This window comes from Trichomycterus rosablanca, chromosome 23 (assembly GCF_030014385.1).
Source record: "Trichomycterus rosablanca isolate fTriRos1 chromosome 23, fTriRos1.hap1, whole genome shotgun sequence".
NCBI classification, from domain to species: Eukaryota; Metazoa; Chordata; class Actinopteri; order Siluriformes; family Trichomycteridae; genus Trichomycterus; species Trichomycterus rosablanca.
Window position 1 is genome coordinate 5,618,918 of NC_086010.1, and position 23,633 is coordinate 5,642,550.

The 23,633-nt window shown below is 37.6% G+C and overlaps 1 protein-coding gene across 6 annotated transcripts in view; it reads right to left on the reverse strand.

The window, feature by feature from the left end:
- Positions 1-23,633, reverse strand: part of rims2a (regulating synaptic membrane exocytosis 2a) — a 148,325-nt gene that overhangs the window by 64,193 nt on the left and 60,499 nt on the right. For 3 of the 6 annotated variants that reach the window (XM_062985761.1, XM_062985760.1, XM_062985763.1), the window contains exons 1-12: positions 20,617-20,803; positions 17,768-17,887; positions 16,656-16,755; positions 15,818-15,941; positions 15,211-15,257; positions 14,116-14,228; positions 8,861-8,991; positions 8,541-8,712; positions 7,906-8,059; positions 6,354-6,422; positions 5,547-5,685; positions 153-305 (exon numbers count right to left, since the gene is read on the reverse strand). In XM_062985761.1, coding sequence (XP_062841831.1) covers positions 153-305; positions 5,547-5,685; positions 6,354-6,422; positions 7,906-8,059; positions 8,541-8,712; positions 8,861-8,991; positions 14,116-14,228; positions 15,211-15,257; positions 15,818-15,941; positions 16,656-16,755; positions 17,768-17,887; positions 20,617-20,742 — 1,448 coding nt within the window. In that variant the 5' untranslated portion in view covers positions 20,743-20,803. Of the gene's footprint in view, positions 1-152; positions 306-5,546; positions 5,686-6,353; positions 6,423-7,905; positions 8,060-8,540; positions 8,713-8,860; positions 8,992-10,571; positions 10,620-14,115; positions 14,229-15,210; positions 15,258-15,817; positions 15,942-16,655; positions 16,756-17,767; positions 17,888-20,616; positions 20,811-20,980; positions 21,002-23,633 lie in introns of those variants that run through there. The other 3 variants (XM_062985768.1, XM_062985764.1, XM_062985762.1) reach the window with 3 other exon arrangements.

The window sequence follows — 23,633 nt, forward strand, 5'->3', positions numbered from 1 at the left end:
CAAAGAAGAACAGAAAATGGGAGGGGCTTATCATTAAGAAGGGTGGATACATGCCCGGTGTGGGAGGGAATGGCAGAAAAGGGGGCGTGAGGGGCGTTGTTGATTAGCTGGGGTTGCTAATCAGGCACAATGGCTGCTCTAGGCTGGGTCACCTCGATAAGGCAGGTGAGGATGGCGCAGAGCGTCCGGATGTCAGCACGGGCATAGACGATCTCATGTGGTGGGCATCAGGGGGGCGCTCAGTGGAGCGCGAGCGTGTGTACATGGGCCGTTCCATTTGGTGCCTGTCCGACATGCTGTAGTTCCTAAAAAGATTGTCATGAAGGAGGTTTGGTTGGTGATTAGAGTCTGGAGGAGGTAAAACATCAGTGATGTGGTCACATCCAATCATAAAGAAGTATAAACATGTATAACAGAATGCACACTGGCAGGATGTTGGTGCAGGATGTTTGATCTCCAAGAACTTGATAAACTCTTCTCAACGGCGTCAAATAAAACATGGTTGCAAAATATCTGGGTTCTTTAATGGAAAACGTAACCCACACCTACACCAAAGGTATGTGGACACGTGACCATGACCTTGTTTGACAATACATTCCAAATACAATCCATAACAATGGTTGTTATTATGTAGCTGAATCTTTTTGGAGGTATAACAATCTTCAGTTTTATCTGGAAAGACGTTCCAAAAAAAATGGAGTGTCTGGAAGCATGTGTACGTATATTGAATTAGAAGAGCATTTGTGAGGTCAGACAGTTATATTGAACAAAAGAACCTGGTTAAGAATCAACGTTTCCAAAGGTGCTTAATGGGGTTGAGGTCAGAACTCTTTGCAGGCAAAGACTTTCTTTACTCCAAACATGTCAACCAGTGATTTTAAGGACCTCACTTTTTGCACCATGGCAGGAAAAGAAAAGTAGTGTCCACATACTTTTGACTGGGAAGGTCAAGGCCAGCATTTAGTACTCCTCAGTCTTCTAGTCTCCTACTCCTCCTTTTCCAAACAGTAACACAGTTTTCTCCGGTACCCTGCTGGTCAGTAGTACTAGATGCTGGCCTCAACCTTTCCAGTATGAAACTCAGACTTTTTACCCACATTTTCGATTTGGAATAGTTTTTACGCCCAATGTCCTTCCTGACACGACCCTCCATATTTGTACAGGCTTGGGACCTGAGGCAAAATCATCCTTAAAAGCCTATAAATAATCATTTTAATAATGTTAGTAATTTAATATATACTGATCTAAGATTAAGAAGAGTGAATATACAGAGTGAGTTGCCAGATATTGTACCATGTACCAAATAAATTAGCAGTACATTTTCAAAATAAGAAAATTTCTAAAAACAACAAAGCAAATACATGATTAAATTCAAACCCCATAACAATAAAAACAGTAGATAAAATTAGGTGCTCAGAAATGAAAATAAACGTCCTGGGGAAAAAAATGTTAAAGCATCCCTGCAAAAGTTTGTAACTTAAATAAAAGATCCATGATCAAAAATAGCAGGGATACTTTAACATTTTACAAGTTACAAGTTAGACACACTGAACACTAAACACTGGAACTAAACTCTAGAAACATGAATGTAAAGTGGATTAAAAGTTGTCCAGCAGGTTCCATACAACACAAGAACAATCATTTTGTCATTTGCTTCTTTAGAAAGTGGGAACAGTCCTTTAAGATATGGTGTAATCTAAATAAAAGAATATATTGGAAAAGCAGTGTAACACAATGTAAACAGAACTGTGTAATTATTGCTATACACTATATGGCCAAACATTTGACTACACCTCAGAGGTGTGCATAAACAGTCCCATTGCTAACAGGGTCAATCAATAATATAAAACAAAGGTTATGATTTCAATACTGTGGAAACAGTTTGAAAAACCTCTTTTCTGACCTTGTGTACAAAGGTGAATAAACACATGGTTTAACAGTTTTGGTGTGAAGAACTCGACCTACTGAACACATTTAAGATAAATGATCTAACTAATGCTCTATTGACTGAATAGGCACCAGACACATGACACTTAAACCTTGTGGAAAGCCATCGTAAAAAAGTTAAGGCTTTCCAGACCCAAGGATTTGGTGCAAGATGTCCAATAATATCATGTTCAGGTGTTTCAGTTATTGCCTGAGCAAATCTCCAAAGCAGGAGAGGCTGTAATTAAACACTAAGCACTATTTTATTCTATCATTTCTCTTCCTCATAACCTACAGCACTTTTTCACTCTCCCTTGGTACACATTTCTTATTTTATACTCTACACTACAAAGCTACAATACTCTGACATGAGTTTAGCAAATGAGGGGGAATATTGGCTGAGGTTTTGTCGAGACCTTCAGGAGTAGATTCACAGCTCAGAAGAGGCGAACAGTTTTTTGACAGTTCAATTCTGCATGGCCGTGTGTTTCTGATGACACATCAGATTCCTGCTTGGAGGAAAACGCAGCGCTCGACAATTCTGACTGACAGCCAGATGGTGGGGAAACGTTGAGATATACTGAGAAGAGAGTAGACTAACAGAAACATATTCTTCAATTTTAAAGGAAAAACACAGGAACCAAACCTTTTTTTTTTTTTTCACATGGTAACCTTCCTCATCAGTTCGAATCTCAACTCTGCTACCAATAGACTGGGTGCCTAAATGAACAACAACTGACCTGTTGTTCAGGCAGGGTGCCACTGGGGCTTTCTCATAACTGATGCAATTACGATCTCTGCTGGCTGATTGATGGTGCCTGCACAGAAACGGAGGATAATGCGTTAATCAGGGTGTGTCTCTCCATACGCAAAGCTGATCCGCATAGGAACTTGCCTCGTGCAGGTGAAAAGATGCTATACATATTTTCTCAGACATGTCTTTATTTAAAAGTACTTCATTTATTACTTAAATTGCAAGTACCAAAAACTAAAAGATAATGTTTTTTATCTTTAGTTCAGAGTTTTTTTCTGGCTCTGTGTTTGACTATCTCACATCAGCTTTTTAGCTCTCAGACAGAGTGGAATCCGTAGGCAGTGCAGGTGCAATTTGTCTGATGAGCTCCAGCTTTGTTGGATGGATGTTTGATTACATCTGGCACCTATACATAGTGTTCTATTGTAGTGTGTACACATTAGGATTCCTACATCGTATAAGTGGAACATCACTGCTGGACAACTTCTTACACAGTTTTAAAGACAGTGTAGATCATACAGGAAGTGAATCTATAAAAAGAACAGACTATAGCATAGCATGCTAGTACTTAAGCAGATTGTTTAAGAAATTGGCAAGTTACTGTATGCTTGTGAAAGATACACATGAGATGAAATAATGGTTGATAAATGCTATGCAATTTTCAATGATATTATGGAGACGTAATGAGTTTAATGCATTTGGAATTAGATTTGGGCTATACAGTAGCTTACCATTTGGTTAAACAGAACATAGAAATACATTAGACATTACTGTGTGACATTTAATCTTTTCACATGGAAACATTTATTGTTGTCGCTGTTTGAAATAAGATGGCACAAATAATGCAGAGAGAGAGAGTGTGTGTGTAGTTTTATGGCAGATTTTAGTCTTCAAAGCATGTTCCAGGACATATTTTTCTAGCACATTATATCCAACGAATCAATTAATTAATTAAGTACATTTTTATCTATTAATACCAGCAATATACCAGGACCATACCAGCAAATATCGCCAGCAATTACATGACAATACAGCCCTAAGTCTCTTGTTCTTTACTTCATATTCAATGCCCTGAATAACAGTTGCATTTGATGCAGTTTAACACAAAGCAAGTTCAAATATTAACACTCGTATGCCCATGGAAAAATGTTTCAATTTAATCCCAACTCCAGGTTTGAGGAACCCTGAGGTTGAAGCAGACAGGAGGATGGATGGGTGAGACAGACACAGATGAGGAAAGATCTACCTGAGTTCCATCTGTGGATGATGAACAGGCTGACTGTGTCTTGTTCGAGGTAGGGTGAGAAAATGACTGCAGTGGGATTGAGAGAACAGAGAACAGAGCAGGACAGGAGAATGAGAGATTGGATTTGAGGGTACAGATGAAGTGGTCCGGTGGAGGAGAAATGGGTGACCCGTGGGTATGTTCTCAAGTCAAAAGCTCAGGAGATGAAATGAATTAAAGCTCTTCTTTAATGAAGAGACTTTGCATTATAATTTAATTACAATAAATTATTTTACATTTACCACATTATTAACTGTAGAACGTGTGCCTGTTTTTTTCTGTATTGCTTTTTATAAACATTTTATTACAATATAGAAAAAACAGAAATGGACCAATGACAATTGAATGAGAGAAGACTGAATGGTAAATCACCTCCTTGCCTAAGCAACACAAGCAGTAGAGGAATACAGAGATAATAGTGTGATCTCCTGTACATTTTGAAGCAATCTGTAAGTTTATGATTGTTCCACATGACATGTCGGTAATATAATTGCTAAATAGAATTGTACATTATATATTAAATGTTAGTCATTGTAATTTTAAAGCTGTTATGTTTACAAAATGTATGTATACTATTTTACTTTTATTTTAAATCGCATTAGTGGTAGTGGAGTTTTTACTTAAATATATTGTACAATAAAGTAACGTATTAAATTATTTAGATTTATTATGTATAAATAAAACTTCAGATCATGCCATTGACTCATATACTGCACATACATGCATACAGACAAAGCTTATTATACACTCTGGCCAAAAGTTTGTTGACACCACTAAAATGATAGAGTCTGCTGCTTTAGCCACACCCACTGCTAAAGGGTGTGCAACATCAATCATATAAAACACATAAGACAACAGTTTGGGAGTCCTGTCCCGTTTCAGCATGATGCACAAATAAAGTTTTATAAAGACATTGTTTAACAAATCTTGGGTGGAGGAACGAGCCTGGTGTAAACAGAGAGCAGACCCCCTACTGAACACTTATGAGATGAATTGAAATGTTAATAGTGAGCCAGGCCCTCATGCCCAACATCAACATCTGACTTAATAAATTCGATTTAGACTAAATGGGCACAAACACTCCAAACATTTAAGAAAAGCCTAAAAGCAGTATAAAGGTTTTTATTGCCACAAGCGAGGGTTCTTCTTATTAATGGCCAGGATTTTGGAATAAGCTGTACAACAGCTCAAGGCTCAGATGTCCAATGATTTTTGGCCATATAGTACACATATGTAAACATGGAAAAACAATATTTATATGATATAGTTCAAAAATGTAAAAGTAACGTTGCAGGTTATTGTTTTAGAAAAATAATTAAAATGTTTCAACAATAAAAATACTGGTCACCATTAAACACTGGTACCATTAAACAACTCGGTAATAAAATCAATCAAAATAATTCTTTAAATCATTATGCTTAAGTATTAGTACAGATGAAGATATTCCATATTTCATGTATTTATAATACATTTAGTAAAAGCAAAAACAACCAAAACTGCTTCTGCTATAATAGTTTATTATTATTATTATTATTATTAGGCTTTTTTAAAGAGATAGTGATGAGTTAAAAGTTACAGTACCTCTGTGGCGGGGGAACACTTGGCGATCTGGAACGTGCTCGATTAATATCCACAGACCGTGAGCAATGATTGGACGAGAGGACCTGCTCAGGCACAGAGAGGGTGGAGCTTTGGAATTCCCGCCCATTTGGTCGGTAATCTGTAAAGTGTGCAAATAAATTGTTAACAGCCGCAGTGATCAACCAGTCATGAGTAATGGGATAGATAGTCAAAGTAGTGTTGTGTCTGCAGCTGTTGTCAAGTTAATGCTGGTATTTCTCTCCCTTTACTTATCATCAATACAAGAGAATGAATATTTTGAGATTTTGTGTAGTGAACCTACTGTTAATTACATTTATTCCTGCAAATTACCAAACCAATTGTACTAGCTAGGATGTTTACATTTTTGTTGTTTTATTGCCATTTATTTGCTTTTTCCCCCCATTTAATTGCTGTTTTATAATTTTGTCCCTGATATCTTTAGGAACCAAGACCAATTTTACTAAGATTCCTTCTTATCTAATAGCAATAAAACATTTGTTCTGCATATATTTTATGCATTGTTAACATCTGGGGCCATAAAAATCACCAAGCAAAATATAACTGACGGTTATACTGAGCTTCACAGAGGCAAGAAGTTGCTGGATGAATCAATGCAACCCTAAAACACAGAGGAAACACACTTTCCTTATCCAATCCCTTCTAAAACCCCAAACCAAAAGTTAATCAGTTATTGGTCTTGGCATTTTCTGACAGCATTTAAAGATGTTAAAGTGTTGCACATATACAAACAGTCAATAAAATAAAGTGTTCCTGATGTGTGATTACCTGACATGACACCCACACCATCCTCACAGTCATAATCAGAAATCTCACTGTCACTAATCCTGTGAGACCCTGCAAGAGGACGCAAATTGGAGTGATGACATGTACATATACACCAGTTGTCTTAGACACAGTTGCCAGTTGTTTCTGGTAAGCACCTAGCCAGGCCAAACTGGCACCCACTGGCATGATGTGCAATAAATTTGCAGAGGATAAACCCCATATCATGATGCCTCAAACTCAGTACTTCATCATGGTTATGATGTCCAGCCCTACTTTCTCCATACATGATGAACTGAGCTGTTGCCTCCTTTGTTTATTGTTAAATCTTCTAGTTCATATACCCACTTCAAATTTACATGCGTCTTTTGATATATACAGTATATCATACTATATATTTTTATGCTTTTATGCATGTTAAGTTTGCTACTTTGAGCAACCAGAATAATGTACAGTATATAAATCTAATGTATAACAAGCATATGCATGAAAACATACCTAACCTTGAAAGGACAACAGAAAATCAAAAATGAAGGGTTACATTTCAGGGGAAAATCATGATACACCAACTTTAAATTGCCAAATGCTAGAGGATTAAAATATAATGAGTCATATAAATAATTTGTTAGCTTTTTTACATATGCTTGTGTATAAATGTTAGTAACAACCAGATAAAACAGTAGAATAAAGACACTACATTGCTGAGGAGAAATACAGGGTAATGGGTTATTATGGGAAGGCACATCTAAAACGACACCTTTTTTTTATTTTTTTTTTTTAAACATAGGGACTGAAATGAAGGGGATTTATAACTGTAGACCACAGTGGACTGGGCATGTAGTTGTTTTTACCTGAATGATATGAATATGGGCCATGTTCTGTGAAGACAACGTCAAGAGAAAGATCATGCAAGACCTGTCAATTTAACTGTCACACAGTGAATCTGATTTTGTAGGGTAGTTTGTTTCTGGATTCATGGAGGCATTATGCAGCAGCTACTCATGTGGTTAGCATTAGAATTGTTTATTTTAATACAGTTTGCTCATTGGCTTATGAAAGTACAGTATGGTTGATGGGCATAACTATCTTGGGTTTAACAAAGATGGAAACATCACCGGAAAAGAGTAACTGTACTCCAGTGAAGAGAAACAACTGTTCAACTATGTTACTTAAAACTGACTTGACTGACTACAAAAGCTCATGAATTTGTTGTCCATATGTTATAAATGTAACCATCAACTGTTCTAATCTAATGTGTGTAAGTAAATTAAATACTTTTATTATTATTAATATAAAGTAAAGACATGCTACTTCAAGTCCAATGGTCAGGTTCCTAACTTTAGTTGGGAACACCTTTTGTGCTTTCCTAGAAAGAACGTCTTATTAAGGGTGTTCCTTTTTCAAGTCAGATGTCAAAAATTCTTTGTAATGTTAAAGTATTTCAAAATAGATCAAGATTTCAAAGATATTTTATTATTAATGTGAAACTAAAAGAACACAAGCACAAAGTAAATCATACATGAGATAATGAATGTAGTAAAAGATTAAAGCATACTTTGCAGTCTGCGATTAGGACTCTCGCCATGCAGTGTTCTCCTCTGCAGGTAGGGGGAACTCTTAGGAAGAGGAACTGATGAGACATCATGCATCTGCAGCTTGTACCAGTGAGGCTCATCATCCATCAGCGCTGTCTCAAGCTCAATCAAAATCTAAAGGGGGACACAAACACACAGTTGAGATCTAGTGAGTATTGTTTATGATACTTTCTAGATGCAGTTCTACACCTGACACCATAAACATGTAAATATGTCCATGCTTTCATCCACAAATAGTCAGTCGCCTCACAGAATAAAGGTCCTGGGTTTGATTCCCAGGTGGAGCGGTCCGGTCCTTTGTGTGGAGTTTGCATGTTCTCCCTGTGTCTGCGTGGGTTTCCACCGGGAGCTCAGGTTTCCTCCCACAGCCAAAAGACGTGCAAGTGAGGTAAATTGGATATACAAAATTGTCCATGACTGTGCTTGACATTAAAAACCTGAAACTTATGAATCTTGTCAACTACCTGTCCTGCCATAAATGTAACCAAAGTGCGTAAAACATGACATTAAAAAATTCTAATTTCATAAAGGAACAAAAATTGTAAACTCAGCAAGAGCCTGACTGAATAAGACATGATGTTCTGCATGGTCGTACCTCTCCTAGAAACTCACTCTCCTCTTCTCGGACTCGTGCCTGGTCCCACAGCGTGATCTCCAGCATGCGTTCACGAAACTCTCGCCGGTGCACGGGTGAGTACATGAACGTTTGGTTCCACTTGGGCTCTAATGACTTCTTTACTGTTTTAGTTCTTCTTTTGCTTTTGTCACTGGAAGAACAATTATTCATACTGTTTTTATTTACTACCACTGATACAAGAAAGCCTGGGAACATACACATTAACCCATGTGGCAAATTTGGGGTGTTGGTTAAAAAAAAAGCCTGATTTTGTCAACATAAGCATTCCCTATGCTTACCTCCGGTCTGGAAGGAAGTAGATTTTGACGTAGGGATTCCTCGGTCTGCCATCTTCCCGCGACGGCAAGTCCTTGGCACCCAGTATGGTAACAATGAGCTGATGGCCCACTTTGTCGTACCAGAGTTTAACCTAAACAAAAAACACAAGAGATCTCTGGAGTGATTGTTGTGTAATTAATGCATATAATAAGCAGTATAAGCATTACAAACCAATGAGTGTTGACAGTCCTATGTTGTCATAAATTTAATATAAAATACAATAAAAGTTTGTCACATTGTATCCTAAGATTTGTGTGATGTTCCTCATGTAATAGCTGATTCTTCTTAATCTCTTTTTTTTTTTTATTAAACTAAGCTGGAATTATATAATTCCTTACATAACGCTGCTAATGTTTCCTACACTACATGCCCGAAAGCTTTTGCCACACCCATTGCCAACAAGACCATAAAATCAGACTTACAGCCATTTAATCTTAATAAACAAGTATAGTGGATCAAGTCCACTACTAGATTCTAGAGCACTGACAACATGTCATTTGGGGTTCTTAAATAATCAGTTTTAACCCCATTTCCACAAATGTAGCCATCTTCAGTTTGTACTGCAGAGGCTCTCAAAACTTTTGGCCAGCAATCCATTTAATGTCTTAAATTTATTCTTTTATAGAATGTTAACCAAGCACCAAGATGTCTGACGTCACAGACAGCAATTTCACGACAGCCAGTTTCCTACAGAAAGTCCTAACACACATGAAGCATCATGTTATCCCCTCAACCAGCAGCTAGACGGTACCCTACTCAGCCCGTCCTCACTCAGGCAAGGCCAAGTGGCTTCTGAGGATTAAACTCTGGCTTCTGCAGTGGTGGGCCAGCACATACTTTTGGACATGTAGTGTTCCTATCATGAGCTGCTATCACACCAAACATGGTGAAAAAGAAAAAAGATCTAGAAAAGATTTCCTGCAACAAAACTCATGCAAATGCTGGCTATAGTTTAGTTGCTTCTTGTGCTTTGGTCAATATAGGCAAATGATCAGGTTGTAGATTAAATGCATAGAAGTAAAAATTCCCCATGCATTGGCAGACAAGCACTCAACTAAACAAAGCACTCCTAATCCACAAACACAAGGGTTAAAAGAGAAATAAATAAATTAGATCAGTTTCAAGCTGTTGCTCATTCTTGCTACTACACTGAGTTGTTTGAAATAATGTGTAATCTGCATGCAAAAGAGAACAGCATTCAGTTTCAAAACAGTCATAAGAGAGGGTTCCCTAGAAGCAAATTTGGCTAAAGTTGCACTGCTATTGGGTCCAGTGTCTGGATCACTTCAACACAGCCAAGGTATAGATAGAATGTACTAAGAATCACCCTATGAAAATATTCTACAGCTTTGTCTTAAGCAGAATGCAGCTACAAGGCACCACATGGCAAGTTTGTGTGGGTACATATTTTGAGCATAAAACATTCTCACCTTTGTACATCTAGACCTAATCAAATCTGGCCATGACAGTATTTCAGATTTTTTTACTTAAGTAATGTTTATACCCAGGTTACCCACCTCTGCTAGAACAAAGTTGCAAAAGCAAGCAGAAAAAAAAAAGCTGCAACCATTCGTTGTTGCAAAAAAATAAAAAAATAAAAGACTAATTCTATGTACGGCAATAGAAGAAGCAAAATAGAGAAGAATGTTGGTGGTAGACAGTAAGCATTACCTGAACCCTAGGGTTAAAAGGCTCTATTCTCCTACTAAGGCTTTGGCTCTGGGACAGCAAAGTTAATGACAAACACAAAACACAGAAACAATGCAATGAAAACACAGCACCAGCACCAGTGTTAGTGGAGCTCGGGGAGAAATTCAGTCTAAACACTTCAGCTTACTGTGCACTTCAGAAAAAGTCAAACGTTGTTTTTTTTTTCATTTTCTTTACAGGAAGTTGAGTCATAAAGAGTCATAATAATAAACGACAGTGAGACAATCAGCCAGAATGTTTCTGAATGTGCATGATTGTCTTCATTTTCTTTCTTTGTTACAAGCATTCAATTTAATTCTGGCTATTCTTCTGCAGAGGAATACAGTGAATACAGTGTGTAATTTTAACTTATATATAGCATTTTGATTTGAACTTTATAGTTCTTATTTTCACACTTATATTCACAGTCTCTTCCAATATGCACAATAAAGTGAAAAGCATGTGGGGGGGGGGGGGGGGGGTTATTTATTTATAACAGATGTATTTAATTAATTACATACATTTTATGCTTTAAAATTTGTTCTTACCATAAAGACTTGGTTTAATAAGGTTTAAAAAAAAATCAGTGGCCTGAGAGCCTCAAACTTGATGAATGTCGAGCTAGGCCATTGCTGTGGTGGTGTAATTCATATTAATAACCGTGGTTTTGGACTGTCCAACAAGCTCACAAGTAAGTGTCCACATACTTTTGACCCCATTAGGTATTATTTTGTATGTCTGTGATAGGGTTGCATTCTTTTTTTCCTTTTTTTTTTACACTGGCCAAGTATTTACACTGAATTTTAACCCCAGTAAACACACACATTTAAAAACACAATCAATTACTATACAATACACACAAATACACAGCTTGTTAAGAATGAAATATTTCAAATACACATGTAATAAGGACTAAGGATAAAATTATTATTATAAGATATGACATTAAATGTAAAATATATTAAAATTTGTTAATTTAAGTTGACTAAATACTAAGATATGCTAAGGTATTAAATATGTCCTTCATAACCACAATTACAGTGGGGGAAATAAGTATTTGATCCCCTGCTGATTTTGTAAGTTTACCCCCTTACAAAGACTTGAACAGTCTATAATTTTTATGGAAGGTTAATTTTAACAGAGAGAGACAGAATATCAACAAAAAATCCAGAAAAAGTTATAAATTAATTTGTATTTAATTAAGGGAAATAAGTATTTGATCCCCTACCAACCAGCAAGAATTCTGACCCCCACAGACCGGTTATGTGCCCATGAGGCACACAAATTAGTCCTGTCCCTGTATAAAAGACTCCTGTCACAGAATCAGTTTCTTCCGTTCAAATCTCTCGACCACCATGGGCAAGACCAAAGAGCTATCAAAGGACGTCAGGGACAAGATTGTAGACCTGCACAAGGCTGGAATGGGCTACAAGACCATCAGCAAGATGCTTGGTGAGAAAGAGACCACTGTTGGTGCGATAATTCGAAAATGGAAGAAATACAAGATCACAATCACCCTCACTCTGGAGCTCCATGCAAGATCTCACCTGGTGAGGTAAGAATGATTCTGAGAAAGGTGAGATCAGTCCAGAATTACACGGGAGGAGCTTGTCAATGATCTCAAGGGAGCTGGGAGCACAGTCACCAAGAAAACCATTAGTAACACACTTCGCCGTAATGGATTGAGATCCTGCAGTGCCTTTGCTCAAGTCCCTTTGCTCAAGAAGGCTCATGTACAGGCCCGTCTGAAGTTTGCCAATGAACACCTGAATGATTCAGAGAAAGCTTGGGAGAATGTGATATGGTCAGATGAGACAAAAATTGAGCTCTTTGGCATCAACTCCACTCGCCGTGTTTGGAGGCAAAGAAATGCCCGGTGGGGATGGTGTTCTTGGGGTCATATCCAGCATTTCTCTGCTCCCAGCTCCCTTGAGATCATTGACAAGCTCCTCCCGTGTAATTCTGGACTGACCTCACCTTTCTCAGAATCATTCTTACCCCACCAGGTGAGATCTTGCATGGAGCTCCAGAGTGAGGGTGATTGACTGTGATCATGTATTTCTTCCATTTTCGAATTATCGCACCAACAGTGGTCTCTTTCTCACCAAGCTTCTTGCTGATGGTCTTGTAGCCCATTCCAGCCTTGTGCAGGTCTACAATCTTGTCCCTGACGTCCTTTGATAGCTCTTTGGTCTTGCCCATGGTGGTCGAGAGATTTGAACGGAAGAAACTGATTCTGTGACGGGAGTCTTTTATACAGGGACAGGACATATTTTACACCAATCATTCTTGTGTAAAGCTTCTTGCAGCACTCTCCATACTCTCCATTTAAAACATTTGACAGCTAGACCATTTGAACACACTGTTAGTGAGTGTAACCTAATCAGATCTAGCGTTTTCACTCTTGGGTGAGCTCCAGCTCTGTGGCCGAGCGTTAGCACCATGGAGCCATTCCAGAGCTTTATCTCGGCTTACGTCTTCTTTGTTCATTTCAGAAGTGTTTGCCAACAATGGCCTGCACTTAAGGCTCATGTTCTGTTCACTACCTAGCAACGGCTGTCACAGCCACTTAGGTTGTTTTTAATGATTTCAAAGCAATGCTGTTGTACAACTTAAAAGAAATACTGGCAGAACCATGTTCATGCAGCTAATACGTTGGCCTAAATGATCAGAATTGTTTTGTAAAGCATATGGGGGTCTACATACAAGCAGTTTTATTTAAGAGTTGTCATTATCTATTATTGTAGTCATTATTTAATGTCTTAACAGAGTAATTGGGCTCTAAGAATTTACAACTGGAGGGGTATCTACATTTTTGCACATGATTCAATTACTCATTATTATTTTATTTTATTAAATATAAGTGATGGACACTATGAAACAGAACATCTCTATCATTGCAAATTCCAAAGTGTTTCTATAAAACATGCAACATGAAAGTTTTTATTCACAATTTAGCAATAATTACTTTGGTAGCAATTCACCTTGAATTTAGATCTAATTTTTGACTAAACAATATAATGTCTCAAGTAGTAGTAGTAGAAAAAAATCTCCCCAAAAAAAAAAAACTTAATTAAAATTTAAAAATCTATCTACAAATCACTATTATTGATGTAAAGGGGTAGATTGGTTAAAACAACATTTTAGCAACAGCGTCAATAATTTTGGAACTAACTGTTGGTTGACTTCTGTACAGTCATACTGTATTAATAAATATTCCAGAATGTTCTAATATAACATAAAGCTATATTGTGGTATATTAAAGAAACCTTGACATGTAACATAATATATATATATATATATAATCAATATTAAAAGTAATAGAAATGCCACAGATGTCTGTCTGTATGTTGATACTATAAATAAACAGATTCTGCATTAAATAAGGATGAAAATAAATAAAGCTTGCCTTGTTTAGGAATGACATGTATATTAAAAAAGGTTGCACATTAAAACTTAAAAATAAAAGACAGCAATGTTCCCTCAGAGACACTCTACAGGAAAGTGATGCATTGTGGGAACTCACAGAGAGCTGTCCGGATAAGTACTGCGGTGCATCTCGCAGCATGCCGGGGCTCATGGGAGACGTGATGGATATGGATGGCCGGTCCATCTTCTGTGACTCAAATGAGCTGGAACCTGCGGGTGGAATTTAATAAAGAATGTGGAACAGGGGAAAAGTAGACAGAAAATGATAAAGGTGTGATACACATGGGGATTCTAGCTTTCCTTATTTAGCTTTGATTTTGTAGAGTGGGGCTGGGAAATATTGCCAAAATGATCTATGAAGTCAAAGGTTTGTGGCCACCAACATCTGTTCTGCCCTCTGTTAAAAAGTCTTTAAATTAATTTAAATAATCCAAAACGCTTTTAAGACCCTCATTTAATCATGCCAGCCCAACAGATGACGATGATCCATTATATTTGATTATTATATTGAATGTTAAACACCTGAACAACAGTACAAAATGCATTACAAAAGTATTGCAAATATGCTATATGCTATGCTGTGAAAGTCTTAAAATCCAAAATATATATATTTTTAATCCGTGTGTAATAGAGCAGGATTAGCAGAGCTATTAAATCTGTCAATTTTTAATTTTTTATTTTATTGCGATGTTTAACACGTATCATTTTATGGCAAGATAGGTGTTATGTTTCTGTCTGCTTATTTTTGTCTTTATAAATATATTTTCATTTTTATTTGTATGGCTGCAAGGTAGGTAGGTAATTTACTACAAGGAGTACTCAATATGAATAATATTTTAAGTAATTTTTAGTATTGTCATTTTGCATGTAAAAAATCTTACATATTTATGCAATTAATACGTTTTAAAATGTAACAAATTACGTGTTTGCAGTATTACAAACATGCTTCATCTAAATCAGTATCAGTGCATGGGAAGTGCTAAAAGTCATGGCACATTTATAATTTAATCATTAAAAAAAAAAAGTACATTCAGCAATAAATAGAAATTGTTCACTAAATTAGCTAAAACATTCCACATTAAAAAGTAATTTGACCAAACTTTAGCATAAGCTGTTCTTAACCTTTTCACCCAATCATTCTGAATTTTAAAAATGCACGCTGCTCATCTCTTACCACACGGTGGCTACTTACTTGATTCCAGTTGTGTATGTGTGCTGTCTGGTATCCTGGGAATATCTCTGTGACAGAAGAAAAAAGGGAGAGAGAGAGAGAGAGAGAGAGAGAGAGAGAGAGAGAGAGAGAGCTTTTAATGAGCGTTTAATGATCCTAAGCACCACATTAGTCTCTATTACGTTCTGCATCAATATGCTGATCTGAAATCAGTTTCACTTGTTTCTACATATCACGCATCCTGTTTAAAATTCTGCCAGAAAAACAGCCCATCCTGCATCAGCACTTTGGTAAGAACTGGGTTTATTTTTCAGCTGTTTTGAGCACAAAGCAGGGTCAGATCCAGCACAGCTCAGGCTGTGTATCGCTGCGTTCAGAAACCATTTGCTTCCTGCTGGTGACTGAAATGGAGCATGAGCTGGTCGCTGGGGAAATATTCTGTTTTCTCTGATACAGCAAAATGGTTAAGACTGTAGATGCCTTCTTCAATCTCAGTATACCTCAATATAACTGCAGGTTGTGTAGTAATACCTATCTCGTTACCATGCTTATTCATTTATTGGCACTAACCACTTCATCCAAAAAGGCGTGTTTCTATTTAAATTGCAAATTAACAAATAATCTTTACCTGATGGGTCGAGAGACAACCAGTTCCACCTGAGGCTCTGGCTTTGATTCTAAAATAATATTGTAAACTTCTTTAAATGTGGCTCCTTGTAAGTTCGTCCCATTCCACTCCAATACCTGATCACCTGCAAAATAAAATTGTCAAATAGGTTTCTAATATTTACTAACAGTTTGTCCTGTCATTAAGTACACAAGCTGTGTTCGAGCTACACCACTGATTTAACAAAAATGCTAAAATAATAAATGCAATTACATTAGTTGTATTTCAACACTTCAACAGAGCTATTATTCTCTATTCAAGCTTACGTTAAAGGACTTTGCAAAACTATAACAACAACACACTATAATACTTCTTGCCATTCAGTGTGACTTCATATTAAACCTTGGATGATGTTTAATAGCTTATATTATTGCTTTTCAATAACAGCATTGCTAACTAGTGTATAAAATAAAAACTAAACCATTTTAAGCATGATAATTTGATTATTTGAACTGATTCTAGGATTAGTTTACTTAATCTGGAATTTAAACATAGCAAAGCTGATGGAGCAGCCAAGAACCATATTCAAGTAAAATCTATAAACCACCATATTAACTAATAAATGTTTCTGAAATGTTCTATTGTCCAAATGTCCTTATTCCTAAAGCTTATCTCCACAATTTTAAATGAATGGGACTTTTACCCTGCAGATGTTGTGTAATCCAGCTACGACAGATTAGAAACTATTGTTATAATAATCTGCTAAAAAATGGAATTAATTTCCTGACTGGCTGACAGACACAACTAAAATCTTAGTCACTGTGGTGGATGAACAGTAATAGAAAGTACGACTGGTTACCTGGTCTGAGGTGTCCGACTGTGTCTGCTAAACTTCCTTTTCTTACTTTGGTAATGAATGCACAAAGTCTACCAGACTGTGTCATTTTTCCTCCAACCACCTGCCCAAAAATACATACAAGCTTTAGAAGTAAATACTTGGTTCAGGTTATTTTGGTTCAAACTACAGTTACATAATAATTATAATTGGGATAAAAGAAAATAAATGTAAAAAAATGACAATTCCAAATCTGTTAAAGGAATGTGACTGCACATATAATAATAAATAACTGATACTTTATTAACTAAAACAATTATTTGACATCATTTTTGTTCAATCCGATTCCTGTTCTGTTTGTGCAATTACACATACACAAACAAGAATTGAGAGATTGTACATTTACATTTGCGGCATTTAGCAGATGCTTTTATCCAAAGCGACTTACAATTATAACTGAATAAATTTTTTTGGGAAAATAGGAGTTAAGGAGCTCGGTGGGGCTTGAACCGGCAAACTTTTGATTACTAGTCCAGCACCTAGCCACTGAGAAACCACTGCCCAATCACAAACTGGGACCTCAGGTGGCGTGTGGGGTGAATACGCTGTCCCAAAAATGCACAGAGGTCGAGCTGGCCAGACATCCAGCAGGGAGGGAGGTTGACAGAGTTTAATTCCCGCTCCTTTGCTGGAGGTGGGTGATTTCCAGAAGGCATAGCAAGGCACTCTGTATGCAGAACAGCCCGGTCGGATGGGGTATTTGATAGTCGGAGGCGCAAACATATATAAATATATTTATATACATCTTTATGACTGATTTTGGACTTTTGATAGATGATTTACTGCCAATAAACAGCAGTTTATATCAGCTTTTACCTTGTTGTTAATCACTAAAATGTTAAAATCAGTCCTCTGCCAGATTTTTGACACAGTGCTTTACACTTTCACCACAGCACTAGAGACTCATAACACTTAACAGACTTTAAGATGATTATTAATTAACTTACTAATTAATTAACAATAATTATTAATTGTTTCACCCAATTTTGTTGATATATTTGCATATGAAAGTTAAATTTACTTTTTAATAGCACTCTACCTGCCCCAGATCTCTACACAGGCAGGACTGGACTCACCTTAAGGCCCAGGAGGGCACCAGAGTCACGCGGGACAGTCCCGTCCTTAAGCCGCTTGTTCAGAAGGATGCGGCCAATTAGCCGATCCCCATCTTTAGACGGCTGCCACGTGACGGGGTGCTACGAGATCGAAGCAAAGGTTAAAAAAAATAAAATAAAATAAAAAATAAAAAGAATAAAAAAAATAAAAAAAATTTAAAAAAAAGCATGCCCACACCCAGAAATTAAGGAAATCCTAATGACAGCTAGAGACAAGGTGAAGGGTAAAGGTGAAGGAGGAGTGTTCGCTCTGAGCATCCAGGTGATCACATGAACTCATGATTTATGATCAAAACAAAACCCAAATCAGATTATCAAACAAATAAAAAAGATATTACATTTATTAAAATACACTATATGGCCAAAAGTATATAAACTTTTCATCTTTTAGTTTAGGTGTCCCACACCCATTACTAACAGGTGTAGAAAAACAATTATATAAAATTAATAATATGCTTCTGAATTAAAGTCAACATTTTTAAAAAGGTCCTTTCCTGTTCTAACATGTTTATATGGACCTTGTTTGTTCACAGGGACACAGTTAAGTTTGATGAGCTTGATGTGGATGAAATTTAGTGGGCTGCAGAGAGCCCTGACCTGAACAGTAAAGGCTATTATAGTTGCAGTGAAGGCCATGTAATATCCAACAAGCTCATCCCCAGGTGTCTACATACTTTTAACGGATCCAGAGTTTGTGAAATCATGTGATCAGAGCATTAATTAGCATGCAAACCCATGAGAAGTGCCAACATAAAGCCACAAATATGAAGAAATGCACCCAGACAACACAAAACAGCAAGCGAATGATTGGCAAACCCCCCCACACCTCCCCGACCTTTTCCCAAAAGAAAACACAATGTAGGATCAATGAAAACTAAGTAAAATCTTCAGAAGTGACAGTGAAAAGGGAAAAAAAGATAAACATATCTGTGTCAGATAAAATCCAGCTCTTCCACCCCTCCGGCTCATCATGTTGTGCAGGTGTCGAGGGGTTTGGTGTTTAAACTACAGTTGGTGGAGTGTGACAGGATTTGGGGATTTGTATTTGAGCTCTGGTTCTAGAAGGTGAAGACAGTGGAAGGCACACCAACAAGGGTTTCGGGGCTCAATCAGACACTGCTTTGCTGAAAAGGGGCAAGGTCACCATGGGCACCAACACAAGAAATGAAAAGAAAGCTAAGAGGGCATGCACCCAAAGAGGTGGGGGGCCTGACATTCTCTAAATGCACTTTAACACCTGACAATGTGGTACAGCACAGTACAGTTACTAATCCAAATCTTTAGAATCATTCGAACCCTGATTGAGTACCTTTCTATTTCTGTACCTGTTAAGGTAAGGAATTACTAGAGGTTGTAAGAAAATCCTAAGCATATAGTGCACTACATTTTCATAATGCCATAATGTTATACGCTAAACATATATTGTCAATAAAAAGCCACCTGACGTTTTAATGAGTATATACATAAACATGAACTTTGTGTGTATACTAACTGACTGTAGCCCATTTGTTGCTCTGTACACTTTGTACCTGTACCCCATTTATCACACATAGGTGGTGGCCCATTCTTAGAACTGCAGTAACACTGACATGGTAATGATATGGTTGAGTGTTGCATTGTTGGGAAGAGACGAGTGCCCCACCCAAAAATAAAAAGCCAAAATGTGCATCAGAGAAAGGAAAACGTACACTTACAAGTGCTAACAGGGTATGTGTTCCTAATAAAGAGGACAGTAGGTCTGTCAAAAAACCTAGTGATCTCTCTACATAGACGCATTTTACGTCATCCTAAGCTCACCAGAAGGCGGCTGTTGCCTTAAAATGCTGCCTGCTAAGGTGCCTTCATTCGAAGCTATAAGCTCACTAAATAACGAGGGAGCACCCTATGCTTCCTCAGCGGTGAAGGCGATCCCAGCATTCATTGGGTATTCGTTACACGGAGGGCGATGTTAGCTGGCATGCTAGCGGGTTGTGCCACCTCAGCCCATTGGTTTAAATTGCCTGAGGCTAACTGTGTTAGCTTAGAAAGGTAAAACTGCGGTGATGTAATCGCCGTCTAAGTAGTGTGTCTAAATGATCTGCCTTATAAGTTCGATGTCTTATTAGAATCGCAGCAAGGCTGCTCACTAGGTTTTCGAACAGACCCACTGTGTTTTAACAGTATTTAAAAATCCCAACAACACTACACCTGATAGACTCCAGAACAAAAGTTATATTTTATGTGCATGCTGGGTAGAATAAAAATACCTCTTATATTTTTCTACAGTTTTCATTTATTTATTTGCAATCTAAAGTTTGCGCTATTCAGGGGTTTTTTTTGGTCTGCACTACTCACTACTCTTCACTGTATGGGGATTTTGGTATCCTAACAAGAAGTTTTTTGGCTACAACAAAATGTGAGAGATGGGATTTGTACTCATACCATGCCATAACACACTGCCAGGTGCAAAAGTGCTTTAAGTGGCATGAAAACACACAGTGGTAGCAATGCTCCCGCACAACTAGTGCACAATCAGCCAATCAGCTGCAGCTATAAAGCCAACAATCACAAAGCAAGCAAAAGAGGTCCCCCAGCTCTAAATCTGCTAAAAACACAAACGCTAAACAGAACAGAGAAAAAATTTCCAAATTAAATTAAAAAGAAGTTCCCTAAGAACTTAACATATATAAAGAAAAACTATGCCAATGACGCACATAAAAAAGAAGGAAAAACTGAAACAAAAGGCCTGATGAGAAAGCAAATGAAAAGACAAGTAAACCAGATAATTAAAAGAAAGGAGAGAAAATGCAGGCTGGATCAGGTGCCGGTACCTTCTCACTATGGCTATGCTCCTCATTTAGCGTCGTGCTACTGCACGTGTCAACGCCCGAGTCTTTAACCTGCGGCTCGCCCCACTCAGCATCCTCCTCCAACGAGTGGCCCCAAAAGCGCACCATTTTCTTTTGGCCCTCTGTTAAGGTGTGTGCCTGCTCAATAGTTTCTCTTTTTCCCCTTTGACTGTCCCCTACAGGCGTGGGATACAGAACAGAAAAGAGCGGGGAAAAAGAAAAAAAAAAAAAAACATGCAGAGGTGAACATAAATCAACTTAAACCATGATATGACGAAAGAGACAGAAAAAGAGAAAAGAAGGGAGAGAGAGAGAGATGGGTGGCATTGGGCACTGCTAGTCTCACCAAAGACATAGAGGAGGTATCGCAGCTATGCCACGTCGCATGGTCCCACCAGTGGCCATCTATATCTCCTGTACCCACACATACACACACATCAGCAAGAAGCAGCAGAAAGCACAAGAAGTGAGGGCAAAAGGTCAAGAAAACAGTACACGAGGAAACACACAGTAACATGAACACACACACACACACACATTCAGTGTTCCTCTCTCTCTCACTCACACACACACACAGGCTTGAGTTCTATAAGTAACCACTTTATTCATTGCTTATGAAATGACGTAACAGTCGTGTCGATCTATAAATCTATTATAAAAGTCTATTACACATAGATACACTTAAACAAGAGACTTGTTTACTATATTGCCAAAAGTATGTGGACACCTAACCATGTGTGTGCTCAACATTTCACTCCCCCCCCCCACACACACACACTTATGCAGCTAAAATAGCCTCCATTGTTGTGGTATCTTTATAGATTATTTATTATTGATTATATACATCTGTTAGTAGTGTTAAATAGTTCTACTGATATAATTTGTCACGATTCCCTTTTGTCTGGTACCAGTAGATCAGAAGAAAGTACAATCCCCTGTTGTCGGCATACTTATGGTAATGTAGTGCATTTGTGAAAAGCTTTGCTTAATGATTAAAAAGGAATCCATAGGAATGGTGATGTAACAGTGTTTTAACATGCCTCTGTCCCAACTTTAAATGAGTTGCAGGCATCAAATTCTAAATTTGTTTATATTGATAAATTATTTAAGTTGGTCATATTTGACAGCAATCAAACTTCTTTCTGTCTTTCATGTGCATCAAAACACATTTGACTGTCATATTGAATCTACCGGTGCAACGGTGAGGTACATCTCAAACTCTACTGCTGCTTCACCATCACTCCTGTCAGCATAAATCTGATGGAGACAGCAGGACAGGAGGTCTTATCTGACTTAAAGCATTTGAAGTATTTTCCCTGAAAAGCATCTGACCTTCAGAGGAAGCCACTGTTCTTCACAGACCTGGAAATCTCAAACATCAATAATGTAGGACTGTCTTCTTCCCTCGGTGCTCACAGCAGTTATATAAGAAAAGATGACTTGGCTTTACTCTGTCTCGCCATCTCCACCTCACTCTTACTTTTACCTTCTCACTGCCTTTACTTTTGAACCTGTTTAACTACTCAACTGTCTCACTCGTCTAGATGATGCAGAGGGACTTCTATCTATTAAAAGTATATATGATCTAGCTTTACTACCTGAATAAAATGTTTGTTATAATCATTAAAAACTAAATCTCAGTGAGGCATTTAAATATTTTACTCCAACAGTAAATATTTAAATATTTTCCCACAGCCTGACTGGAAAGTAGGCAGTTTGCTTCGTCACCCAGGACCGATCCGTTTATAATAAAGCAATCCACTAATCGCACAATCTCTCCTCTAGTGTTACACACTTAGTGTTCCACCACCTCCTCCTCCTCGCTAGCATCCTCTCCCATCTCCCTAACTCTGTTATGTAATACATACAGTCCAATTTAAACCAGACTGAACTCTGAACGGAGGCAACCAGGCTGAAATTCAGGTCATAGGAGGACAAGCAGCCTTTTACACACAGCTACACACTCGCTCAAATACACTACATAACCAGAATAAAAAAATGTGGACACTTGACCACAAATTTGTCGGACATGCCGTTCCAAATCTACGGTCATTTGGTCCTCCTGTTTATAGCTATACCAGCTTCTACACTTCTGGAAGGCTTTTTTCATAATTTTGGAATGTGTCAATTTAGTCTAAAGACATTTACACAACATGCTTCAAAATCTTACGATAAGTCTTTAGAGAAAAGTGGAGGCTGTTATGCCCATGATTTTGCAAAAGGACGTCCCAACAAAGTCATGTTGAAGTGTCCAAATACTTTTGGCTATATAGTGTATTTTGTTAATAAGAAACTTTAGCAGAGCCAAGAACTATGACACGGTTTGATATTATATTTTAACTAACTTTTAATATTTGAATAAATTAACTGGAATTAATCAGAACATTCATCAATTGGTACGTTTGATATACTCAATGAGATCAATAGAGATCATTTACCACAGGCATTATCATAATTCAGAAGCTAAATGCAAACACACACACACACCATAGGGCCAAAAGTATGTGGACACCAACTTGTTGTACATCCCATTCCAAAACAATGGGCATATTGAGTAGTTGAGCACTGATGACTAAACAGGTTGAGCTTGCAAACAACATTTCAGTTCAGCTCACAGTTCAGCTCACAGCTCTGTGCATGTCACTGAAGTTCCTTCTCACCAAACCTGCCTCTATGGACTCAGGGGCACAGTCATATTGGAACAGGAGAAGGCCTTCCTCAGACTGTTGCTACAAAACTCTTATCATTTACTGTATTATAATAAAGTTGAGTTTAACACCTTTTAGCAATTGGCATGGCAGAAACACCAAAACCCAATAGTTAGGAGAGGTGTCCACATACTTTTGGCTATTCAGATTATCATAGACACCAACAGAAAAAGTAGTAACACTACACTACAGCAATAAGACGACATGCTTGCTTGTGACTGCTTCAAGGCAAACACACCCAGACGCACACACTCCAGTGTATTTTCCACAAAACATACTACACTGCACACA